General features: G+C 39.6%; 1 protein-coding gene across 1 annotated transcript in view; it reads right to left on the reverse strand.

Annotated features, from left to right (window-relative positions):
• The window catches only part of LOC122564547 (zinc finger CCHC domain-containing protein 2-like), a 66306-nt gene that overhangs the window by 20820 nt on the left and 26515 nt on the right, over positions 1 to 18971 (reverse strand). Inside the window, exons 4-9 of the mRNA XM_043719603.1 lie at positions 15123 to 15194; positions 13350 to 13462; positions 8958 to 9052; positions 4169 to 4252; positions 3408 to 3462; positions 2564 to 2696 (exon numbers count right to left, since the gene is read on the reverse strand). Of these exons, the coding sequence (XP_043575538.1) occupies positions 2564 to 2696; positions 3408 to 3462; positions 4169 to 4252; positions 8958 to 9052; positions 13350 to 13462; positions 15123 to 15194 (552 nt within the window). The remainder of the gene's footprint in view (positions 1 to 2563; positions 2697 to 3407; positions 3463 to 4168; positions 4253 to 8957; positions 9053 to 13349; positions 13463 to 15122; positions 15195 to 18971) is intronic.

Consider the following 18971-nt stretch of genomic DNA (forward strand, 5'->3'; position numbering starts at 1 on the left):
GTCCCCTGGACCTGATGATTGTATACATTAGAAGCTGCACAGCCAGGTATACTGCTAGCAATTATCCACTAACCCTTAGAATGTGGAAAAGTGCCTAAGGATTGGGAAAACTGCTAGATGTAACATCTTTACTCAAATAAAAGGCAGTATAAGACTAATTCTAGGCTACTTAGCTTAGCACCTGTTATTCGGATAATATCAGATTATAAAAGAATGTAATGTTGGAACATTTAGAAACACAGCACATACTCAAGCAGGGTCAGCACGACTTAAGGAGCAATCATGCCAAGTTTGTTAGAATTCTTTGAGGTGATAAGCAGGATAAATAAGATGATGTAATATATTTGGATTTCCAGAAGGCTTTTGAGAAGGTACAGCATTTAGGTCAACTCAAGACAAGAACACACTATTACAGGTAGTATGTTAGCATGGGCAGAGAATTAGCCAACTAATTGAAAGCAGTTTATATAATGTATTGAGAGAGGAGAAAGTAAATGTACTATAGCTAAATTTGCAGAAGACAAAAATAAGTGGGAAAGCAGGTAGTTGAGATGACAGAATCCAGAGTGCAAAAGAACCAGGTTGAGTAAGCAAAAACCTGGCACCTGGAATACATTGTGAGAAAATGAGAGATTATACACTTTGACAAGAAGAATAGAGGAGCTGAATATTATTTAAATGGAGAAAAATAAAGCTACAAGAGGGATTTGGGAATCTTTGAGCTCAAGTCACTAAGCGTTCGCCTACAACTTATCGAAATCAGAGCCAATCGGGTGTAAAATAGAAACATTCTGCCAAGATTATACAAGGCACTAGTAAGACTGTACTGGAATAGTATTAAGTTTTGGGTCCCTTAACTAAGGAAAGATTTACTGGCATTGGAGGCAGTTCAGAGAGGGCTTGCTAATTGAACCTGGGTAAGGAGTGATTTTAGGAAGAGAGGTTGAGTCAGTTGACAACTACATCTCATCACTGAATTTAAAAAAAAAATTTTTAAAAGTTCTTAGGGACTTGATAGGGTATAGTTGGGGAGGCTGTTTTCCTTTGTGGTAGAGTTTAGGACCAGAGGGCATCTTCAAGAGTGAAAGAGTTGCCCAGTTGGTTCAGAGATGAAGAGGATTTTCTTTAGAGGGTTGCAAATCTGTGGCATTCTTTACCACAGAAAGCTGCTGAGGACAGGAAATCAAGTGGATACAAACAGACTTCTTTAAAATCAGTAAGAAAATCAAGGTTTATTGGGAGAAAACAAGAATCAGCCAAGATCTCAATTAAAAGTAGAGCAGATGCTGCATACTCAATGGGCTGGATGGTCTGTTTCAGTTCCTACACCTTATGTTAAGGGAGGCAGAACAGTTTGTCGGAGGGTGAAAACTATACATTCAAATAAACTTGGCCCAACCTCAAACAAGCTTGCAAGGTGGCACAAGAGACAAGGGAAGTTAAGAAATTTATTTAAGACAAGTCACAGTACAAGTTTGATATTTCCAATCAACCAAAATTCAAACCATTGCAACCAAACTGCTTCAAGGGAAGGTTTTATTAAAAAACATTCACTCACAGGACATGGGGATCACTAGCTGGGCCAACATTCATTCCCTATCATTAGTTGCCCTTGAGATAGTGGGGAGCTGCCTTCTTGAACCATTGCAGTCCATTTGGTGTAGGTACACCCACAATGTGATAGGTAGCATATATTAGGATGTTGATTCAGCAAAAGGAACGGCAACATAATTCCAAACTTGTACAAATATGGTGATTTGTCAGAAAGTCTTTGTGCTGCAGATGAGGAGTTAATTCAATAAGTACTCTTTCTTAACTTTGTCTGATTAGGTCGCCAAGGTGGGACATTAGAAGACTAAAGTCACAAGTTACTCAATGATGACTTCTGCAGCTCATGTCAACCAACCCGCACTTTGACTCTAGAGCTCAAATAACTGTTCTCCTCAGGGGAGACAAAAGCACTTCAACTGCGAACCTAACTTCACAAAGCCTGTCCACCATATACAAATCAGAAGTGCAATGGCATACTTCCATTGTCAGCAATACACAAGACAAAACAACCTACTTAGACAATCGCTTCAGAAATTCACTCTTTTGTCTCCTCCGCAATGTATACTACGTATGGAATGCAATGCGTCAAGGCTGCTTTAAAAACAGTTCAATGGCTGCCACCTCCAGTATTTAAAGACAAGGGCATCAAGCACAAGGAAATGCATTCACCTTGAAGATCCCCTCAGAGTCTCTCACTAGCCTGGACTGCAAATATATTGCAATTTTTTCAGCTGGCCAAAATCCTAGAATTCCCTTTCTAATAGCATTATGCTACATACACACCACATGGGTTTCAGCAGTTTAGGGCAAGAGCTCACCACCATCTTATTGACTGCATATTAGATTGGGAAATAAGTGCTGGCTTTATTAATCTCATCACTATAGGAAAAAAAAACTTCAAAACTGTTCAACAGTAAATTGTGGAGTTAAGATGATACAAGGCTGGCTTTCTAGAGTTTTGCACGCGTTCGAACAACTACTAATATATGTTAAGGCAACATTTCACACCCACATGTGCCATCACAGCTGTACAGTGGTCGGTACTGTGCTTTGTACTATAGTTCCTTTTCTTCCAGTCCAGTATACCATTCTGTTCAGAGTGCTGTAAGCTCACACCAATCCCTTGAGATTTTGTACCAGAGCCACTGTAAAGAGAAGCAGAGTGTTCAGGAAAGCAAAACAAAAAATTAACTGATTTGTAAATATGGTCTACCGTCAGGGTTGTGTCAGACTTTTACAGCTTGGAAAGAAACCCTTCTACCCATCGTGCCCTTGCCAGTCATCAGGCACCAATTTACCCTAGCCCCATTTTCCTCACCTGGCCAACTGCCTTTTATGTAGTGGCATTTCAAGTAATCACCTAAATATCCCTTAAATGTTGCGATGGTAAAACCTTTAATACAGTGCACTGGACAGTGGAGGTACAAACCATAAATGAAGAATAGAGTCTGACTTTAAAAATTAGACCTCAAGTTATTCTTCCCTTTGTATTGAATTTCTACTGAATTAATGAAACTAAAAAGAAAACACTGACTCTCCTGGGAGCCATTTGAATACATCCGAAAAGACCCAGCGGGTTGTAATAATTGGAAGCAAGGCTTCACTCAGCTGAGCTTAGTCATAGAATTTAAATTCACAAACAGTAAATGCCAAAGATCAATTTTGCAAGCAATTTCATCCTGAGGCGTGAAGTGATAACGTAAATTTTAGTATTGCTAAATTAAACCAAAATCCAATGCACACTTTCAAAAAGACTTCTCAAAACTTCAGAATTGCTCAGCAACCAGAATGGAGATCATTCTTAAGCATAAACATTCTTCTAAGTCAACATCAGAAGAAAATCTAGACAGACTTGCCTGCAGCCTATTGATTTCCCCATATTTTTCTTCTGATGAATCAACTGTTGTCCATCTGGAAACACATCAAGAGTCATTGTTATAAAGTATCCATCATACCATCATAAAAGCAGCCCTTAAGGCCAATTTGCACCTCTCTTTTCCCCCAGTTTGAAAAGCATGTTCCAGTGACCTGCATACAACAACACTGCCGCCTATTAATGAAGTACCCTGTTAACTTGCCTGACAACCCCCATGTAGCTAAATGCATGCATTTAATTCTTTTTGAAATTTCTAAGTGAAGCACCCATATTAACTGAAACATTGAGGATTGGCAGTGAGGACATGGTAATGGATGAGGAAAGAGTAGATAAAGAGCTTCTCTTGTCTCAAGTTCAGGTCTACGTTTCAGTTCTTTGAAAAGGCTTTTATAAAGTGATTTTTTTATATATTATAGAAACAAATACTAATTAACTGAAAAATTAACATTTCAGGTAGCTGTGCTCATACCCAATATTGTTTTTCATGCCAAGGGCTGGACAACCCAATTGAGAGAAGAGCTGTCAGCTTTGCTGAGCTTCTCCCCTAAATTATTCACCATGAACAAGGTTAGCGTTGTCACAATCGTTTGGAGACATTAAGTTCCCCATGTTAGGTAATCCTTTCAGTACACTGAAAAGTGTCTACACAAATTCCAGTAATTCTGCATTTTATATTTTCCTAAACAAAGTGCACTCTAAGGATTAAGAAGCACATTGAGCGCAAGGTGTAAAGTCATGTACCTTCTTCCTGGCTGGAAGCCTCAGAACTGTCTTCTTTGAAGCGTTCTAGAGATTTAGACAACTTTAACGCTGGCTCTAAATTTGCTGAAGAAATTGGAAGCAATTTAAAAAAATTAACTAACATCTTACTGCATTTATAATATTTAAGTGAATAAATATTATATTATATATTTGCCAGTTAGGCAAATTCAAACTAATTGGAGGTCTGTACTGTAAGAAAGGTCTGACTTAAGACAAGATGTTAAAGCAGAGCAGACCAATCACTCCATCCAATCTGTTCTGCTATTCAATGAGAGCATGTTCTGCTGTTCTGCTATTCTGATAGTCCTCAACTCCACTTTCCTGCCCTTTCTTCCACAACCCTCATTTCCCTTAGTGATTACAAACTTGTCTATCTCAGCCATGACAGCCCTCTGTAGAAAAGGACTCCATAGATTCACAACACTTAAGTGCATACAAATAATGAACAGTAGACCACTTGACCCTTCAAGCCTGCTCTATCGTACAAGATCATAGCTGATCTGATTTTAAACCTTAAGTCTACATGCCTGCATGCCCCAATAGTGTTTCATCCAATAGTGTCGAATCAAGAACTCATGTCATCCTTAAAAAATTTTCAGGATTCTACATCCATTCCTTTTGAAGGGAATACCAACGACACTCAATCCTCCAAAAGTATCCCATCTCTCAAATGGGCACCCCTTTTTTGTAAGCTTTGACTCCTAGTTAGAATCTCCCACAAGAGGAAACATCCTCTCAACATCCACGTAGTCATGTCCCCTCAGGATTTATATGTTTCAAGCAAGTAATCTCCAATTCTCCTAAACTCAAGGATACAGACAACTTAATTGCCAAGTCTTTCTTCATGCAGCAATCTGTCCATTCTAGGTATTAGTCTTTTAAAACTCCTGAAGTGCTACCAACGATTAACATCCTTCCATAAATATCGTGACTAATACCATATACATTACTACTCCCAACGTGGTCTCACCAATGCCTTCTGTAACTGAAGCAGTACCTCCATCTTGCATTCAATTCCCCTTGCAAAATTCTATTAATTCTCATGATTACTTGCTTTAACTGTATACTAACTTTATGATTCACTGGCTAGGTCACCAAAATCTTTCTGCATCCTCTTATCATTCAAATAATATGTTCTTTTTAAAATGGACAAAAATGGACAACTTCAGACCTTTCCACATTGTACTCTATTTGCCAGATCTTTGCCCACTCATGTATCTTATATTCCCCTGTAGGCACCTTATGTCCTCTTCACAACTCATTTTCCTTCCTATCTTACCAGGAAATTTAGCTACCATACCTTTGATCCCTTCAAACATATCATTTATATAAATTGCAAAAAAAAAATAGAGACCCTAACACCAGCTGGTCCAGGACTTGCAACTTCCCGCCATTCTGAAAACAACCCACTTGCTCCTAACCTCTGCTTCCTGTCAGTAAGCCAATCTTTTATCAATGACAGGATGTTAGTCCCACCATGAGATATTATTTTCTGAAATCTTTGATGTGACACTCGACGGAAATCTAAAAATATCTAGTTCTCTTACTTTTTCAAAGGAATACAATAAATTAGTTAATTTATTTTAAGGAAAATAACGATTATGTTGGCTCTACCAGATCACCTTGAATTTATCCAAGTGCCACGTTAGAACATCATTAATTTGGTGGCACAGTAGCTCAGTGGTTTGCACTGCTGCCTCACAGCGCCAGAGACCTGGGTTCAATCCCCACCTCAGGCAACTGTGTGTTGAGTTTGCACATTCTTCCAGTGTCTGCGTGGGTTTCCTCTGGGTGCTCCGGTTTCCTCCCACAGTCCAAGAATGTGCAGGTTACGTGAATTGGCCATGCTAAGTTGCCTGTAGTGTTAGGTGAAGGAGTAAATGTAGGGAATCGGTCTGGGTGGGTTGCTCTTTGGAGGGTCCGTGTGGACTTAGTGTGGAAACAGGCCCTTCAGCCCAACAAGTAATTTGTAATTATTGCTTCTAATTTTTTCACGATTGCAGATTTTAAGCCAACTGGCTTAGTTTCCTGCGTTCTGCCTCTCTCTTTTTGGCTATTTTCTAACCAAACAGGAACCTTTTCTACATCTGTCAGTCAGTCTTTGCAAAATGAAAACCACCACAACTATCTCACTAGATACAAGTATTCAGATGTTACGATGAAATCATGGCACAGACTTGTTAACTCATGGGCAAAAATTTATTCAGTACTGCTTCCTTGGTAATTGTAGTTTTCTTGAGTTCCTCACTCACTTTCGATTCCTGACTTACAGCTAGTTCCAGGATGCTGTTTGTGCATCAGTCTTCTCCAGAGAGGATACAATCTCTGTTTATCTTTCACTTTATCCTCCATATGTAATTCTCCAACTCTCATTTGCTATGGGGCCAAACTTTGTGTTTATGTTGTGGGCTAATGTCCTCACTAATTTTTCCCTATTAATCTTTAAGAATTTTTAAATATTCTGTCCTATCTTCAGACTTGCCACCTATCTTTGCATAATTAAGGCTTTTCTTGGAGTTTGATACTATTCTTGACTTTTTAAAGTTAACCAGAGATGGTGGACCACTACCTGAAAATCTTTTTGCTGGAATGTATTTAATTCTGCACTTTCCAGAATATCCCCTTAAAATGTTTGTTACTACATCTCTAATAATCAATCCTAGAAGCTCAATTGCCAGTTTGTTTTTGTGGACTCTGCTTTTCTGCCCTCATAAATCCCTTCTCATCTGTCATAACTAGCCATTCCCTTATTCTGAGATTATGCCATGGTCCTATGGTCTCCCACAAGGGAAAACCTTTCTGTCAAGTCCTCAGAAGCCTGTATGTTTCACTAAGATTGGCCTCATTCATCTACACCCAGTATAGGCCAAATCAACGGACCTCTCCTCAAAAGTCGACCCATATCTGGTATCGGTCTAGTAAACCTTGTCTGAATTATTTTGGATACCAGTGTATCTTGCCTTGGGTAAGGGGCTCAGAACTGTTCACAGTATTTCAGCTGTGATCTGACTTGTATTTTTTTTTTAGTAGAACTTCCCTATTTTATACTACTTTCCTTTCTGTATTACCTGCTCAGCTTGAAAGCTAGTTTGTTATAATTCATGGACAAAGACCCCCCAAACCCCTCTAATCTGGTCACTTTCTGTAGTTAAATAATATTCAATTGCTCCATTCTTCCTGCCAAAGTGCATAAAACCTCACACTTCCCCATGTTGTGTACCACCTACCAGGTTTTTTGCCCACTCAGAACCTGTCTATATCCCTCTGCAGAAGGTCAGCCTCACCACGTGCATGCCCCACCTATTTTTGTCATCCATAAAATTTCCTGTTGTGAACATATTTCAAGGTGCTCCCATGTGTCAGCTCTCTCCTTTTCCAAAGTGCAGACTTCTTTTGCTTGAACTGCATGTTCTGCATACTCTACAATTGCTCCCTCAAGTAGAAACAGGATATAAACTCCAACACTTGCCTCAGCTCATCTAGGAGCAAAACATTGATTACTGCTTTATCACAAGCAGACCTGACTATTCCAATTCCCATTCCTGATGAAGGGCTTGTGCCCAAAACATCTATTCTCCTGCTCCGCTATGCTTTTCCAGCACCACACTCCCGACTGATCTCCGCCTGCAGTCCTCACTTTCCCCTATTCCAACTTTCTCCTGTATATCCCACACTCAAGTCTCATTTGCCATCTAACATACACTAATCTCAAGACACCCATTCTTCCTTCACCCCATTGCTGGCAACAAGCATTCACCAAATTTAGCCCCACTGCTTGGGAATGCCATCCCTAAAACTTATACATCATCTACTGCCTATCCTCATTAAAAACCATGCTCGGAGTTCAACTCTTCCACAAGCATTTTGGTCACCATGCCAAAATCAAAGCCAGCTGATGATTTTAAGACAACAAAATTAGAGTCTAGTTAGAGTCAGAGTTATACAGCATGGAAACCCTTTGGTCCAACATGTCTATGCTGACCAGATACCCTAAACTGATCCAGTCCCATTTGCCTGCATTTGACCCATATCCCTCTAAATCCTTCCTATTTACATACTTATCCAGGTATTTTTTATGAAAGTTGTAATCGTACCAGTCTCCACACTTCCTCTGACAGCTCATTTCATATGTATATCACCCGCTGCATGAAGCAGCTGCTCCTCAGGTCCCTTTTATAATTTTCCCCTCTTACCTTAAACCTACGTACCCTAGTTTTGGACTCCCCTCCCTTGAGGAAAAGGCCTCTACTCTTCACCTTATCCATGCAGCAGACTTGGCTTTCCTTAATACTCCATAACTTGCAGTATTCTCAAGGCTGTAGTAGATTCCTGATCCCTTAAGGGATCAAAGAATAATGGGAAGGTGGTTACAAAATGCAGTCTAGGCAGAAGATAACCCACGCTTGCAGTTGCACTTACCAGAATTTGAGTGTGGTGCTAGAAAAGCACAGGCAGACAGGCAGCATCCAAGGAGCAAGAGAATTGACGTTTTAAGCATAAGCTCATCAGCCCTTCCTGAAGAGGAGCTTATGCTCGAAACATCAATGCTCCTGCTCCTCGAATGCTGCCTGACTGCCTGTGCTTTTCCAGGCCACACTCTTAACTCTGATTTCTAGCACCTACAGTCCTCACTTTCTCCCTTGCATTTACCAGACTTATTCCCCTTGTATTATTCAATGTTCCTCCAAGGAAACAAAGATATGCATAATCCTCCATACCTTTATTTCATTAAAAGAATACAAAGCAATTCTGCATAATTGTCACTTACTGTGATGTTGACTGCAGTCAGATAATTTCCCAAAGAAGAATTCACGAACATATTCACTTTTTAAGAAAGCTTGAGATGGAGATGAAAACATTTGCCTAATGAATAAAAACAAGCAATCACCTAATGCTCTTGGCAGACTTGGGCAACATCCCACACCAGTAACAAATAAATTAGAATTAAAATGAGCACTCTATCTGATCTGGTTATTGTTTCATTTGTTATGTGGTCACAGCACTAGTTCTCATGCTTGTATTAACAAAGGCTCATCAGTTCTTTTCTGATCAACTACTCAGATATAAGACTAGGAACAAATCCCTAGATGAAGTCTATTTCACTTGCTGCAGTTTTACAAACTAAGAACTGCATTTTTTTGTAGAAGTATAGCACATGCTGAGAATGACTGGCAGGCTTGATCAATGTGCATTTCATAATATGGAGCTTGCCGTCAGGATACACATTTTTGCTTTGATTGAACAGAATCACAGCACAATTTGCCCTTCCCATTCAGAACGGAAGATTACTGTAATATTCATGCACATTGAACTGGACATCAAAAGCAGGATTAGGAAAGATGCTTGAGTGGGGAGGGAAAGGTTCATATATTTAAGACATCGTGCTAGGTTGCAAAAGGTGACTAATACCAGATTCTTAAAATGGAAGTAAATGGGGGGGGGGGGGGAATATAGAAAGTTGGAAATTAAAACTTAAATTTGTCCAAAACACGCAAATGTCAAGAAACAACTAAGCTGCATAGCATATATATTTAAAGCAGGCAACTTAGAAAGGCTCAGTATCAAAACAGAAAGGGAAGGATTTTCAGAAGTTGACTGGAGTAGACTGTTTGCAGATAAAAGGACATCTGACAAGTGGGAGGCATTCAATAGTATGATGAGTGTTTAGAAGCATTTTGTTCCTGTGCGAGTGAAGGGTAAGGTTGATAAGATTAAGAAACAATGGATGAATAAAGATATTGAGGTTCTAGTCAAAATCAAAAGAGAGCTTATTTTATAATATATTAACTTGGGTTCAATTGAATCTCTTAATCAACTAAGGAGTGTGGGGGCATTGAGAGAGAAATCAGGAAGACAGAGGGGATCGGAGATAGCACTGGATTATCCTTAACCTTACCTGCCAGAGAGATTTTACAAACACATTAGGGACTAAGTTTGCCAATTGGATACATAATTGGCTTAACGGCAGGGACAGATTAATAGTGGAGAGTTGCTTTTTAGACTGGAGGCCTATTCCACAAGTATTGGTTCTGGGTCCTCTTTCATTTGTCATTTATATAATGGATTTAGATGAGAATATAGAAGGAATGTTGAGCAAGTGGTAGACAGTGCAGATGGTTTCCTAAGTTTACAAGGGGATCTTGATCAAATGGGTCAATGGACTGAAAAAATGGCAGATGGAGGTCAATCTGGATGAATGCCAGGTATTGAATTTTGGTACAACAAACAAGGGTCGGGCCTATGTAATTAATGGTAGGATCTTGGGTAGTGTTGTAGATTAGAAGGACCTAGGGGTACAGGTACATAATTCTTTAAAGCTTGCATCACAGACAGGATGGTTAAAAAAGGTACTTGGCACACTTGCCTTCATTGCTTATTCTTTTGAGTATAGGAGTTGGGAAGTTGAGGTTGTACAGGACATTAATGAGGCCAGTTGTGGAATACTGTACCTAGTTTTGGTCGCCCATTTATAGAAAGGATATTATCAAGCTGGACAGGGTTGAAAAGAGATTTACCAGGATGTTGGCAGGTATGGAAGTTTGAGTTATAAAAAAGGCTGGAGAGGTTGGGACTTTTTTCCCCCTGGAGCATAGATGGTTGAGGCAACCTGATTATTTTATAAAATAATGAAAGGTATAGATAGAGTTAATGGTAGCTGTCTTTACCCTAGGATGGGGGAAATTTCAAGACTGGGGGCACATTAAGGAGAGAGATGGCAAATGGAAAGTAGTGGATGCTGGTACAATTACAATGTTTAACAGACATTTAAATAGGAAAGGTTTGGGTGGAATTGGTCCAGGAGCAGGATGCGTTACCGTGCTGTAAGATTCTGACTCTTATTACCTGAAAAGAGCAATACAAATAACCTACAATAGTATGAGTAAATGAATATACTATCAAGAATACATTAGACAATCCAGTCTTCTGGTGACAAGTCTTATTTGACTAACACTAGAAAGTGGAGTGACTTCAGAAGATGTGTTCTTTCCCTAGCCAAGATGGCAGTATCATCGATCAGATGAGGCTTGAAAAGAGGTGCTAACTTATGCACAGCAGGCTGTAGGGCCAGTAGTTCAGCTGATGGTCTTTTCCCACTCTAATTCTATGGTTCGAATTTTAGTCCATCTTGCAATGACTAAACATTTCATGAATCCAATGGAGTTAAATTTCAATCATTATCAATTGGTCCTTTGTTCTGGAGTCATGTCCAACTTTCATACAGGAAGTTTATAGAACTATATTTAAAGATTAAGGCCTTAACTAATAACACCAGAACATTTAGAACTCCCATGATAAGCATAACCAGCAAACAGACAAATGAAATGAACTTTATTCTATTAAAAGTTTACCACAGATTGACAATTGTACATTGCCAAAATGGACAGTTAAAAATTAGTGCCTTTCATTTTGTTTGTAGATATTATACAACCAAAAGTAGTGGTGGGGAGGAGGGAGGGAAAGAGACGGGACGAGGGAGGGGTTCTTGAACTTGAAATATAATTGTGAAAACAGCTTTAAATCTTTCCACTCCTTTCAAAAAAAAAAAGAGCTTGAGTTTTCCGTACAATGTTGAGACACAAAATACAGTTATTGGTGTTTCTTACTAAAGTAGAGAAGGCTGTCAGACAGCTCAGTATGAAAAGTAGTTTACAAGCTCTCAGTAGCACATCACATTTTCCATCTGTGAAAATACAGTCATCCATTTGTAGTTACGCTCTGTTTATTGGTTTGCTTGGGCTGTATGAAAGATGTCAGGGATTCCTTACTCATGTCCTGGCAGTAGCTACATGCAAGGATGACGTAATTGGTCAGCACTCCTATTGGGTTGATGAATTTAAGTAGTATTCTTAACTGGATAATTAATGGAAAAACTTATTTAGTCTCTAAAGATGATGTACAGGACTGGAAGACACTCAGTCAGGATCTGGTCGATCCAGAACTGCAGAATCTTCTCTGGGGCAAAGACCATGTAGGAAAATCGGGCCAAAAAACAAAAATTTGCTAAAAATTACCTTGGCAAATGTTTTGGACAAAAATGGAATACAAAACAGCTAAAAGGGACGTGACTACAATCAATTGTTTTACCTTATGCTGTTGAAAAATAGTGACTAAGAACACAAAAAGATCATTGCTGAAAGTAGAATACTTGAAATGTTGTTGCTAAAAGTCAGAATGAGCAAAGAAATGAAACTTTAAACTTAACTACGCAGAGTCAAAAAAGGTTAAAGATACAGATGAACAAGGGTAAAGAAACTTTTACAAATTAGATTTATTATTTCATGATAATACTTTTTCTTTATTCATTTGTAGGATGTGGTTGTCACTAGCACGACCCATCCCTAATTTACTGCCCATCCTCAATTGCCCAGAGGGCAGTTAAGAGTCAACCACATTGCTGTGGGTCTGGAGTCACATGTAGACCAGGTAGGAATAGCAGTTTCCTTCCCCAAAAAGGACAGTGAACCAAATGGGTTTTTCGCAACAATTGACAATGGATTCAAAGTCACCCGTAGACTCTTAAATTCCAGCTTTTTATTGAACTCAAACTCCACCACCTGTCATGGTAGAATTCAAACTTGGGTCCCAGAACATTATCTGGGTCTCTGGATCAACAGTCCTGCAATAATATCACTAGGCTATCATTTCCCCCTTGATAAGCTAAAAACACCACACGTTTATTCAGACATCAAAATAAAAGAATCTGAGCAGTGTAAATTCACAAAATGTTAAATATAAATGAATTAGGTAGGTGGACTGAATTGCTGCGATTGTGGTGAACGACAAGAATACAAGAATTGCAAAAAGTGATGTATATGGCTATTCGCAAATTTCACAGGGTGGAAAGGATTTAAAGGAGGGGACAAGAGACAAAAAAGTGGCAACAAGCACTTTTTGATGAACAGCAATACTAAATCTTACTGAAATTTGAAGTTGCAAGCTTTCTAATTGCACAACATTTCCTTTCTGGAAACTTTCACTTTGAGCTGCCAATAAAAACCTTATTCTCAAAAGTACTACACTGACGTAGATTAAACTGAATGAACTCTGGCTTTAGCTAGATAAGCACAGTACAATGAATACTGCAATCAGTATGTTTTACAAATACATGTACAAAACAAGAAAAATTAACACTAATTTCATTAATGTGTCCATTAGTTACCTTATGGTGGACTCCAAATTGAAATGACGCCTGTCTTCTCTTGTCTGCGAGCTGTGATTTGATGACCATAATGTAGTCTTGCCAGAAGCATCAATAGAAAGCTCCTTAGGCAGCTGTATAGAAAAAATAATAGTGCTTTCAAATCTCTCAATAGGAAGATTGCATTAATTGTGCATGACCCAAAACCAATCAAATCAACCAATGAAAACAACTCCCCTTAAAAATCATAATTAGGTGGCTCACCATCACCTCAATCATTTAGGGATGGCAATGTTGGCCAAACCAATGAAATCACCTTTAAATGAATAATAAAAAAACAACTAGCAGTTTTCATTTAAAGTCAAAAAGTGATAAATATACACAGATTTACCAGTTGAAAAACAAAAACATTCAGTAGCCATTTTTGTTCAATTATTGGCAATATAACTTCACAATCATTCAGGAATTGGACAAATAGAAAAATTAAGCGAGTTCAGTAGAAAACAGATTTACACTCAACCAAACAGCATCTGATTGATAGGAGTGTGATGGCCAAAAGCTTGTGGTTGGAATCGGACAGTCATATCTGTGGCCATTTTGCTTCCATCACACTTCACAGAAGCATACATTACCAAAGACCAAACGCTGGTAAGGAAAAAAAAGTTACCTTGGAAGGTAGACTGCTCTAAGTTAACTAGTTTATATGACAACTATGAACAAACAAAAACAAAATTGTACTCCAGTCCTTTACAGCAATACCAATTTCAGAAAATGCATCTCTTAAAATACTACCTTAACATTGGTACGGGCAGAACAATCATCCTTCTACCAACATGTCAATTTCAATTCTAGACTGACAACTGCTAAGTGTAGATCTTTGTGGCTGCATAATCCTCAGCTATATAAATCACCAGATTTACCTTCATCTGCTCGAGAGCAACTAGGGATGGACAAAATACTGACCTGGACAACATCACATGATAGTTGGAGTGTTACATCCCGTGACCGAATTTTCCGTTCAGAACAAGGACAGAAGAAAAAACGAAAGACAAAAATCAAAGTAGCAAGTGCACAAGCACTCGAGCCCACTTGATCAAATAAGGTTGCTGCATTAAACTAAATTACCCTAATGAATACTTTTCAGTCTTTGTTGTGCAAAGAAACAAATTGCAGAGCATCCCTTGATCAATGAAACCTTTAACTGAATGAATTGCTGTTGTATTCTAAAGACCACTTATTTTTTAAAAATTAGAATACAAAAGAATAGATCTCAACAGATGGTACTTTGAATCATCTTGCGTTCTACTTATTGTTTTTTGGAATAGCCATACAAAATAGAGTGAAAAATCTGACCAATTTAATGGGATTAATAAAAAGACAAAATCACTTTGTATACCATGAAACTTACTTTACACAGAAATTCAAGGTGACATCCAATTAAGCTGGACGACTGAGAAGACAATGCCAGAAATGTACGGAGCTGTTGCATTTTATCTGTCATTAGGATGAACAGTTAAGATCCAGCCACAATCCTGTCCTTCCTACCCTCAGAAAAGTGGTTCTATTCTCAAGCACAGCAAAGAACTAACCAGCATAACACATCCAAATTATTAATGATTATTAGGTTCTACTTTGGTTTCAATTCCAAGAGCAGATTCTCCATGTAAAATTGAGGTAACAAATTGCCTCCTCCAAGCTAAACTATCCCAACCTAAACTAATCTGTCATCTACACATCTTATTTCTTCACATCTTCAATATTATTTCAAATTTTAGAGAGTGAGCAAAAACTTACTTTAGTCAAAAACTCATGAATCTCTTGATCAGTCTTTCTCACAGTGCACATCGAGAGATTAGTCCATGTGACCTTAAATGCAATTTTACAGATGTTGTGAATGATGGGACAGATACAATAAAGATCACATTTACAGCACAAAGCAATCAACTAGAATTTACACTAATCTCTCTCTTTCCAGGCTAATCTCATTCCCTTGCACCCCATTGCCTTAAATACCTAAAATAAAAAGTGTTAATTACTCAACTTCAACAGATTGTGATGAAAACTTCCACATTCAATTATCTATTGCATAAAAAGGTTTTATATCTCTTATAAAGATGGCACCTCAGACCAACGGTAACACTCCAACACTAAGCTAACAGGGAGTGTTAGCTTAGATTACAAGTTTCAGTGGCTTGAATGCACAAACTTTCTGATACAGTAACAAAAATGATAACATACAGTAAGGCTGGCCTTTAAGCTGAATGAAGAGCTTTCTTTGTCCATAACTATCATGTGATTTAATTTAATTATTTTCAGCAAGTTTTAAGATTTGTAGCTCAGGTTGAGGTTTTGGATGTAGGTTTGCTCGCTGGGTTCATTTCCAGACGTTTCGTTACCCTACTAGGTAACATCTTCAGTGGGCCTCATGAGAAGCAATGCTGTAAATTCCTGCTTTCTATTTATATGTTTGGTTTCTTTGGATTGGTGAAGTCGTTTTATGTTCCATTTCTCAGGGGGTGATAGATAGGGTCTAACTCGAAGTGTTTGTTGATAGAGTTCCGGTTGGAATGCCATGAATAGCAGAGGCAGTAATGCAGAGGCTTGAGCAAACAGCTCTGCCAACCATCCAACCCAAACTCTGGTTCTGCTATGTGGATGACACCTTTATCACTAAACGAAACAAGTTAGAGGAAACCTTCAAGGCCATCAATAATACCCTTACTGGTATAAAATTCACTAAAGAGGAAAACAACAACAAATGGCCATTCCTAGATGTCACAGTAGAGCGAACAGCCAATGGGGAACTTCAAACCAGCGTCTACAGAAAAACAACACATACAGACCAAATGTTGAACTTCAGAAGCAATCATCCCAACATCCACAAACAAAGCTGCATCAGAACATTATTTCAATGAGGCAACACACGCAACGCAGGGCAGAGGAAAATCACCTATACAGTGTATTCCAAAAGAACGGGTACCCAATGAACACAGTCCACCGATTTCTCAGCAACAAACCCAAACAAGCAGACAAAACATGTCCAGAAACCCTAGCCACTCTGCCCTACATCAAAGACATCTTGGAAATGACTGCCAGACTACTCAGACTCTTTGGCATCATGGTAGCCCACAAACCCACCAACACACTAAAACAGCAGCTAATGAACTTGAAAGACCCTATACAGAATGAGAAAACCTAACGTCATCTACAAACTACCATGTAAGGACTGTAACAAACACTACATTGGACAAACAGGGAGAAACCTAGCCACCAGGATACATGAACATCAACTAGCCACAAAAAGACATGACCCCCTCACTAGTATCCTCACATACAGATGAGGAAGGACACCACTTTGGGACAACACATCCATGCTAGGACAAGCCAAACAAAGATATGCACAAGAATTCCCAGAAGTATGGCATTCCAACCGGAACTCTAATCAAGTTAGACCCCATCTACCACCCCCTGAGAAATGGAACAGAAGTGACTTCACCACAGGAAATAACATCAACCCAAAGAAACCCAAACAAATAGAAAGCAGGAATATTCAGCATTGCTTTGCATGAGGCCCACTGAAGATATAACCTAGTAGGGTAACGCAACGTCTGGAAATTTATTATTTTCAGATTAAGATAATTTAATTAATGATCCACTTTGGTCCATCTCAAACACTGATCATATTGCACCATTAATCCAGCACGGAGTGAGAATGAAAAAAAATCTCACTGAGCTCAGGGAGCATAGCCTAGTCTGCAGGGAGCAGTCAGAAGGCAGAGCAGCAGCAGTAACATGGAGTGAGTATCAAACTTGTTGCAAAAAATACTGGAGACATCACAGGGAAGCTGTGACCTGATTGGCTGATTGACTGCAGTGAGTTTGAAAAAGAGCATGGCAGAGAAGTATTAGAAATTAATTAACTCAGTTACTTTTAATTTATAAAACTTAAGTAGAGATGGCTGGACAGGTGATGTGCTGTAGCTGTATGATGTGGGAGCTGGCTGATCGTATTGCGAACTGCAACGATCACATCTGCAGCAAGCATTGGTTGCTGGAGAAATTTCAGCTCAGAATTAATGAACTGAAATCTGAGCTTCAAACACCACAGCACATCCTGGAGGGGGAAAGAGTTACCTGGACACTTTGTTTCAGGAGACGGTCACACCTGGTGTATTAAGTAATAGACAGACACAGACAGCAGGGAGTGATTATAAGTGAGGCAGTAGGGTGATGCTGAGTTCAAGAACAGAGGAACCTCAACTCTTGACCTTGTCCAACAGGTATGAGGTACTTGCTCGCTGTGTAGATGAGGAAAAGGGCTACGGGAAGGATGAGGCAGTTGACCATGACACCATAGCGCTATAGGCCAATTAACAGGGGAAAGCAAAAAGACAAGTGGTGATTATAGGCAATTCTAGAATTAGGGGGATAGATAGTATCCTTTGCAAGCCTGATTGAGAGTTCCACATGGTGTATTGCCTGCCCTGTGCCAGGGTGCAGGACATTTCTGACTGGCTTGAAAGGATATTAGAGTGGGAAGGGGAGGATCCAGTTGTTGCAGTCCACTCGGACAAAAAACATAGGCAAGGTGAGGAGGAAGGACCTGTTTGGGGATTATCAAGCACTAGGAACAAAATTAAGAAACAGGTCCGCAAGATTACTACCGTGCAAATTGGCTTAAGGATAAGAAAATTAGGGAAGTAAATGTGGCTAAGGGAGTGGTGCGGGAAAGAGGGGTTCCATTTCACAGGGCATTGGCATCATTGGAACAGGAGGGATCTGTACCAGTGGGACAGTCTCCACCTGAACTGATCCATAACCAGTGTTCTAGCGAAAAAAATAGGGTGGTCAGTAGGACTTTAAAACTAGAGAGTTTGGTGGGTTGGCGGGCGGGCGGGCGGGTGGAGAAAAGAGGTGGGAAATGTGAAAATAGTGAAAAAGGAAGGAAGGATAGGTCAGGAGATATTAGAATAGTGGAAATGGAGGTTAAGTCAGTTGAACGTTCCTCCTGCAGTATGTGGGAAATAAGGGTCACCTCTGGTGTCCCTGCTGACTTCATTTGTGGAATTGCACCCAACTCCAGTTCCTCAAGAACCATGTTAGGGAACTGGATCATTTGGGAGGTGGTGGGGGTTATTGAGAGGAGCTACAGGAAGGAAGTTACTCCACATCCACGTGAAGAAGGTAGATGGGTTGCTGTCAGGGTAGGAAAGGGAACTGTCAGGCAGTGCAGGGATCTCCTGTGGTGGTTCCCCTCAACAGTTTTGGATACTGTTGTTGGTGGGGGGGGGGGTAAACTTACCAGGGATAAGCAATGGGGCAGAGGTATCTGGCGCACACAGTCTGTCCCTGCTGCTCAGAGGGGAAGGGGTAAAGAAGCAGGGCTTTAGTCACTGAGGACTCCATAGTCAGGGGGACAGATAGGTGGTTTTGTGGGAATGAGAAACTCATGATAGGCTTGTTGCCTCCCAGGTGCCAGGGTTTGGATGTCTCTGATAGCACTGTCAGAATCCTTGAGGGGAAGCAGCACCAAGTTGTGGTCAGCGTATGCACCAACGACATAGGTAAAAAGGTGGGGATCTATGGCAGAAATTCAGGGAGCTAGGTTGGAAGCTTAGAGCTAAAACAAACAGGTTTGTTGCC

The sequence above is a fragment of the Chiloscyllium plagiosum genome, chromosome 29 (assembly GCF_004010195.1).
Source record: "Chiloscyllium plagiosum isolate BGI_BamShark_2017 chromosome 29, ASM401019v2, whole genome shotgun sequence".
NCBI lineage: Eukaryota > Metazoa > Chordata > Chondrichthyes > Orectolobiformes > Hemiscylliidae > Chiloscyllium > Chiloscyllium plagiosum.